Below are 7,644 nucleotides of genomic sequence, written 5' to 3'. Positions count from 1 at the left end.
GCCGCCCTGGGGGGGGGGGGGGGGGGCGGGGTGACTTCTCACTTTTCCTCTCTCTCTTTTAAGTATAGGTGCCCTATGGCTAAAGAAAACATAAAAAGAGCAAGAAAAAAAAAAAAGGAAAAGAAAATATAGCTGGTCCTATAATACAGAGCTTAGGGAGCTGGAACCCACATGGCTAACAGTGGTTCAAATCCTGGCCCCAGAGGCTTGAGAAGTCATGCTGAGCCCATGTGTGTGCACGCCCCAAACCCAGACAGGATAGAGAGATGGAGGAGAAAGGACTGCAGTGTGACCACACCCCACGGGAGGGCACTTTCTCTCTCTGGTGAGTATGTACACCATCTGGCAATTAAAATTTAAGAAAGATGGGACCAGCAGTTGGCGTAATAGCTATGTCGCTGGACTCCCATGTAGCTGACCGCAGTTCCAAGTCCCGAACCTGGAGGCTTAAACTCACACTGGGCGCGTGTGCGTGCGTGCCCAAGATCCCGAGAGGAGAACGGAGGCGAAGGGATTGCGGTGTGGCCATCCCCCCTGGGGGTGATTTCTCGCTTTCTGTCTCTCTCTCTCTCTTTCTGGTGAGCACATGCGCCCTATAGCAAAAACCTCTCAAAAAAAAAAAAAAATAAGAAAGAAAAAAAGCACTGGGCCCAGACAGTGGCACAGCAGTGACCAGCTGGACGCACGTGGGAAAGACCCTGCGTTCCTGTCCCAGGACCTCCCCGGCACCCTAGGCCTGCATGTGCCGGTGACCACGGCTGGCTGAGACCAGGAGTGGACTGCTGCACGGGAACCTGCTCGGGATGCCTCTCTCAGGGGAAGAAATAAATGAACAAACTTAAGGAACCCAGAAAGACTGTATCTATGGCATAGCAACATAGTATCATCCACCTGCTCCAGTCTCCTCTTTGACTCTCAGGGGAGAGATAAATGAACAAACTTAGGGAACCCAGAAACACTGTATCTACGGAGTAGCAACATAGTATCATCCACCCTTCTCTATGCTGCTTCAGTCTTTCTTTTAGGGCATGTGCTGGCTGTGGGCAGAGAGGTGAGACCTTGAGAAGGGAAAGCAAGAAATCACCCCCCGGGGGGATGGCCACATCGCAATCCCTTCTACTCCATTCTCCTTCCGGAATCTTGGGCGCACAGGCACAGACGGGTGCCTGCCTGGTGTGAGTTTCAAGTCACTGGGTCTGGGACTCGAACCGCTGTTGGCTATGCGGGTGTCCTGTGACATAACCATTACACCATCTGCTGGTCCCATCTTCCGTCTTAATACCAGTCTTGGTATTCAGTTTTCTCTTCTGAAGGATGGGAATGATGGGGCCAGCAGGTGGCATAGTAGTTATAGTGCTGGACTCCTGCAAGGTTGACCATAGTTCGAGTCCCAGACCTGGCAGCTTGAAACTCATGCCGGGCTCATGTATGTGTGTGTGCCCAAGATCCTGAGAGCAGAATGAAGAAGGGACGGTGACGTGGCCACTGCCCCAGGGGGTAGTTTCTCACTTTCTCTTTCTCTGTCTCTCTCTGTATCTCCAGTGAGCACACACCCTATAGCAAAAACAAACAAACAAAACTCTTAAAAAAAAATGGGAATGATAACAGAATGAACATTTACGCGTGAATATGTGAATATGCGTGGTATCGAACCTTGCCTGGCCCGTGGGGACATGGAACAGTATGAATAACAACCATTACTGATTCTCACAGCCACTCTCTGCGTGGGGTCGTCTTCTTTTTTTTTGTTTGTTTTTGGGTAAAGAATTATTTATTTAATGTTATGTATTCACTCACTTATTTTTTAATTTGACCAGAGAGAAACACACACAAACACGGGAGGGGGGAGGGGAGAGTGAGAAAGCAAGTCACCAGGCCCGGGACTCGAACCATGGTTGACCATGTGGGAGTGTCCAGTGTCTTAACCACCATGCCACCTGCTGGGCCCATGTGCGTGGGATCTTCTGCTCAGCGACCCCAGCATTCCCTCTCTCACAACAGAGATAGGGAGACAGAGACAGAGGGAAAATGAAAAAGCACCCCGTGGGGCATAAGTGACCCTGAAGCCCCTTCTCCTTTTCCCCCTCCTTGTGCGATTTTGGACACACACGTGTGCTCGATGTGTTCCTCAAGCTGCCGGCTCCAGGACTCGAACCGCGCAGTCGGCCATGTGGGGTCCAGACACCTTAACTACCCCGCCATGGGGTGGCTCAGGCAGCTGGGATCTTTCCAGCTGGCTTTCACTCTACACAGTCAGTTCAGGTCTATGTGGGTCTCATACCCAGCGAAGTAAGAATACTGGATCTTAGTGAGCCCCGGCCACTAAGATCCCCCTCCCCGGGGGCCCCCAACTCACTGGAGATCTTTAGTGTTGATGAGAAACAAGACCAGGAAGTTGCTACTGTTTTTCTGGAGAGGGCAGTCCTGGGAATCCCGGGCCTGGGGGTGGGCAAGAAGGAGCCTTGGTTACCCAGCCCATGGGCCCAATGCGCCGTCTCTCTCCCCACCCACCCAGCCTCCCTGCCCCAGCCTCTGGGAAGCACAGGGGCCTTCGGGTTCCAGATACAGAAGACGGACAGTCCCCGGGCCCCACCCAGCCCCTCCTCACTCCCTCTCCAACCCCTCCACTCACGGAGTAGGAGCGAATGGTGCCAGATCGAACCCGGCTCAGACTGAAGCCCACCTGGTGGGTGGAAAGGAAAGGGGAGGACTGAGGGACCGTAGCAGGGACTTCGAGGCATCCCTTCCAGTAGCCGTAGAAACGGACTTCGTGTTTCCTGAACCTTCTCTCTGAATTTTCCAATAACTGATTTCAGATGCCGCATCTTCTTTCATTACGTATTTCTTTTCTTTTTCTTTTTGAGAGTTTTGTTATTCAGCACGCGCACACTCACCGGAGAAACAGATCGCGAGAAATCACCCCACGGCGGGGAAGGGGGGATGGCCACGCCACAATCCCTTCTCCTCGCTTCTCCTCTTGGTATTTCGGGCATGCAGTCACACCTGCCTGGTGTGAGTTTCAAGCCGCCGTGTTTGGGACTCAAACCACGTTCGGCCACATGGGAGTCTGGCACCTTAGCCACTATGCCACCTGCTGGCCCTTCTTCAACCACCCCATGGGACTCAGCCTGGTCTTCCTCAGGGAGACCTTTGGTGACGGTCCACCCTGTTTTTCTCCATTTAATGTGGACAGCTTCGTGTCATCATCAGTTTTCTCCTCTGAAGAATGGGGCAGTGATGTGACTTAAAGTTCATGTCCGGCCATGAGATGCTTCTGATTGGCATGGCTGTTGCTAATCTTCACAACCACCTGGGCATCTGGCCTTCTGCTTAGAGACCCCCCATTTCCTGTCCTAAAGTCCAGCAAACCCCAGATTTGAACTCAGGCTCTGCCATTTCCAGGTTGTATGGACTGCGAGCAAGGCACCTGTCTCGAAGCCTGTGACCGTATCCCTAAAACTGGGGTCAGCGAATGTCACTGCATGCCTGAGAGGTGACCGGGAGGGAGCCATGGGAATACTTCGTATGGCACCTGGTACCTAGTACACGCTTAGTAACTGCTAATTGGTGCCAGCCCCATGGCCTGGTGGTTAAGGGAACCAGATGGCACATGGTCGACCACAGTTTGAATCCTGACCCCAGCAGTTTGAAGAATACACTGGGGGCACCAGCAGGTGGTGCAATGGTTAGAGTGTTGGACTCTGGTTGGAGTCTCAAATGCTGTGGCTTGAAACTCATGCTGGGGGGCCAGCAGGTGGCATGGCGGTTAAGCGCGCTGGACTTCCACATGACCAACTGCGGTTCGAGTCCTGGACCTGGCGGCTTGCTTTCTCACTTTTCTTTTCTCTCTTTCTCACTGTCTCTCTCTGGTCCAATTAAAATAAATAAATAAATAAATGAAGTTAAATCAAAAAAAGAAACTCACGCTGGGTGTGTGTGCATGTATGCCCAAAATCCCAAGAGGAGAAGGGATTGCAGCATGCCCACCCCTCCTGGGGGGTGATTCCTCGTTTTCTGTCTCTCTGGTGAGCTCCTGTGCCTTGTAGCAAAAATCTCTTTCAAAATAAAAAAAAAAGAAAGAAAGAAAGAAAGAAAAACATGCTGGGCCATATGTGGGTAGAGAAATAGAGAAGGGATTGCAGCTTTGCCCCCCCAAGTGCACACATCCGTTAGCAATTAACAATGAAAAGAGAATAAATGCTAGTTTTTCGCTCCGACTCCAAGCACTGGGGTGGTCTTAGTCACAGGAATGCTTTTGAATGCCTTCCAGATCCTGAGCGACAACAGCGGCCCGCACATACTGCCTCAAATGTCATTATTCCCACCTTAGGGAGGAAGAAATGGAGACTCAGAGAGCCCATCGACCTGCCCAAGATCACACACCACACGTGGAGGGGCAGAGCTAGGACGTGAATCCAGAACTGGGGATCCCCGATGCCTGGGCACCCCACCCTCCTCCAGCAAACTCCTCAGCCCCCTCACCAGCGGGGTCTTCTCTTCTGTCTCCTGGAGGCCCAGCCGCAGAAGGCTCAAGTTCACCTCCAGGGAGCCATTGGTGTAGAAACCGAAGCTGTTGAGCTGAATGTCTGCTCGCTTCTCCCCCTGCCGGAGACCGAGAGGGTATAGACGCTCAATCTTCTTCCCACCAGCCCGGCCCCAAGGATCGGCGCAAGGTCCCCACCAAGGGCCTCCTGGTGGTATCCCTCTACTTTGGACCGGCCCAGAGGGTGACAAGAGACGCTGGGAGGGCCTCGATCCCCGGAGACTGTGTCTCTGGATCAGTCCCAGGCAGGGACAGGGTGGCCCGGGATCTTCCAACCACAGTTCTGAGAGTCCAGGAAGGGAAATCTTGGGACACCTACAAGTCCCCGTACTGGGGTGAGAGCCATCCTGAGAACAGATAATCATCTTGGTCTGCCTGGCCTTCACCTCCGGAACATTTTTAGATTTCAACTGAGCCCCCAGCGTGCTCTGATTTCACCCCAAGATCCCATGGGATGCTCAGATGGCCCGACTCCAGAACCCCCAAGATCCCTCCTGGGCGGAGCCAAAGGTCGCTTAGCGCTCGGAAAGTGATCCCAAGCATGTAAAAGGCTAAGAGTCATAGGGTCCCAAGAGATGGGGCCCCGCCCACCATAGGCGGGGCACAACCCCAGAGTGGCCCGTCCCGCAACTCAACCGGAGGACCCAGGGGGATCGTGGGACGAGACCAACTCTCTGGGAGCGGGGGGCGCCGGGTCACTCCATCCCGCGTAAGGAGCGGGGAAGGTCGGACGAGACCACTCCAAGCCAGGGGCTCTTCCGCGACAAAGTTGCGCCCCCCGCCCCAGATCGCCACGCGGTGGACCTCACCGTCAGCGCCAGCTGGTGGATGCGCCCGGAGCAGCTGCCCAACAGCAGCAGCTGCCCCCCCTCCCCGGGGCTCCCGCCGCGGAGCCCCCTCCTCTCTCTCACTGCCATCTCTGAAGCCACCGCCTCCCTGACACCGCCCCTGACGCCCTCAAGCCCTCCTACCCGTGAGCCAATCGCCACACGGTGAGGTCCGGCTCGTTGGAGTTTCCCGCCCGGCTAACCAATCAGCGATCGGTACTTCGCAAATTCCCGCCCACACGACACTAGATGGACAGTGCCATCTCCGAATGGGAGTGCTGATGCTGCTTGCCCCCTCCTCCACGCTCGCCAACCACTAGACAGATGGTCCCGGATATAATTTGATAAACAGTCAGTGTCACCAATTAGGATGAATCTGATGTCCGGCTCCTGAAGCGGAATTCCTCCACCTCCTCTTAACGGTCCAGGACTACATTACCCACAATGCAGCGGGAGCAGAAAAAAAAGCAACGAGATATAAATAAACTACATTTCCCAGTATCCCAAGGTCGGAATTTATTTTTTTTCTTTTTTTTAACTTCCCCAGGGACTTGGCTCCTAGCCAGAACTCGGGGTTTTGGTAAACACGCGCATCTGTTGAGGCCTGTCCTGTTTTCCAACTAATATTCCTAGTCCATAGAGAGGCCTAAATATGACCATAGGTTAAATCTTGATCCTAGGATGACCTCTGACCCCTGGCTGAGTGCTCATCGTTGGACTGAGCCTCCTTTTCCAAAGTGAGGCGATCGGAGGCTCATCGCTAGATCTCAAGTTGGACCTGATTGTGGGCTGAGCCCTTGAACCCCCTACCTGCAGCCGAGCCCTGATGTCAGCCTGAAACTGCGACCTTCCTCCACTTCGGACGCTGGACTGATCCCCGTCTCTGCCCAGCAGACTCTCACACTGAGCCGTAATCACTGGCTGAGCACTACCCGCCCCAACCCCCAATCTGGACTAGTCCTGACTCCAGCTCAGGCCTGACCCCCTACCGGGTTGAGGACCCTTCTGACAAGCCTCCGATTTGTCTGAAACCCCCATCCCAATCACGGTGCGGACCCGAGCGGAGCACCAAGTCCCGTTTGAACTGTGATCAGAGTTTGAATCTGTGACCCGAGTGGAGCCTAGAGCTTTGCTGGGCTCTGCTCCAATCCGGGACTGAGCCACTGAACCCTCTGGAGGACAGCCCACTTTGCAACGGGAGGTTTTCTAGCCTAGAAGCCACCAGCAGGTGGGGCCAGGTCCCCGCAGAGCCATCTGTCTCAGCGTGGGCTCCCTGTGAATCCCCAGAATCTCCTGGACTCCCCAGAATCTTGCTGCCTGGGGAGCTCAGTGTAAAAGGAAGCTGTTCTCAGGGGGCCAGAAGTCCCCACTCCCCAGCCCAAGAGGGCGCAGGTCACCTCAGTGGCTACAGAAAGAGCCAAAGGCCGAAGAGAAAGGGGAGAGCATCCAGTGGTGCCGCTCCCCTTTCATCCCAGCGCCTCAAAGGGATTTACAAGGTGCGAACAGACTTTTATGGAGGAGGTGACAGACTTCTAAGCCCCAGGGCCCGAGCGCCTGGGGGAGGGGCGGAATTGGACTCCTAGACTGATAATTAAACCTGATTGGCCTTAATGGATGTGACCGAAAAATGGGCAGGTGCAAGCGCGAACTGGACAGGGAGCCTGGAGGGAAGGCCTGGGCTCGGCGCCCCAAGGACGGCCCGTCCTCAGTTTCCCAGAGGAGATTCTGGCGGAGGGAAGGCAGGATGCGGTAGGGGCGCTAATGGACCCGGCCTTGGCGAAGGCGAGTCCTGGGCAGGATCGAAGTCCTCGCATCCACCTTGTGGCCGGAGGGACCAGACCATTAGTGGGACGAACGTAGGCGCCTGGAGCCGGGCCGACCCGCAAGAGCGGTGTGACCTCAGGTTCTCCCAGCGACGGGGTGGGGGGAAGAACTTCTTGGGTTTAGAGTTTTAGTGTCTTGGCCTTCTAAGGAACGGTTGGGGGGAAAGAGAAAGGAATAACCGTCTGGGGCGGAGAGAAGGGTGGGAGGATGCGAGGGGCCCCTGGGATTTGGAAGACGGGTGGGGATCCTTTAAGGGGTCTGGCCAGTGGCGTCAGGTGGCCACGTTCCTCTGGGAGGGGCGGAGCGTTTGCTGGGCCACGCCTCTTTAGGGCCCCGCCCCTGACTCCCGTCGCAGGCGGGGGCGTGGCAGAGCGCCCGGGGGGCGTGACTCAGCCTGGAGTGGGCGTGGCCTGGGCGGGACGGGGCGGTGGCTGAGCCTCCCCCCGGAGG

General features: G+C 55.3%; 2 protein-coding genes across 2 annotated transcripts in view; one reads left to right on the top strand and one right to left on the bottom strand.

Annotated features, from left to right (window-relative positions):
- GPR108 (G protein-coupled receptor 108) overlaps positions 1-5,487 on the bottom strand; it is a gene marked incomplete in the record, with an annotated part of 11,812 nt that extends 6,325 nt beyond the window's left edge. The window contains 4 exon segments of the mRNA XM_027768984.1: positions 2,357-2,439; positions 2,633-2,683; positions 4,483-4,602; positions 5,353-5,487. Coding sequence (XP_027624785.1) covers positions 2,357-2,439; positions 2,633-2,683; positions 4,483-4,602; positions 5,353-5,460 — 362 coding nt within the window.
- Positions 5,488-5,619: 132 nt separating this feature from the next.
- Positions 5,620-7,644, top strand: part of TRIP10 (thyroid hormone receptor interactor 10) — a 16,581-nt gene continuing 14,556 nt past the window's right edge. The window contains exons 1-2 of the mRNA XM_027769008.1: positions 5,620-5,626; positions 6,496-6,866. Coding sequence (XP_027624809.1) covers positions 5,620-5,626; positions 6,496-6,866 — 378 coding nt within the window. The remainder of the gene's footprint in view (positions 5,627-6,495; positions 6,867-7,644) is intronic.

Source organism: Tupaia chinensis, unplaced genomic scaffold (genome assembly GCF_000334495.1).
Source record: "Tupaia chinensis unplaced genomic scaffold, TupChi_1.0 Scaffold148210_1, whole genome shotgun sequence".
Lineage (NCBI taxonomy): Eukaryota > Metazoa > Chordata > Mammalia > Scandentia > Tupaiidae > Tupaia > Tupaia belangeri.
This window is presented reverse-complemented; position numbering and strand designations above follow the sequence as displayed.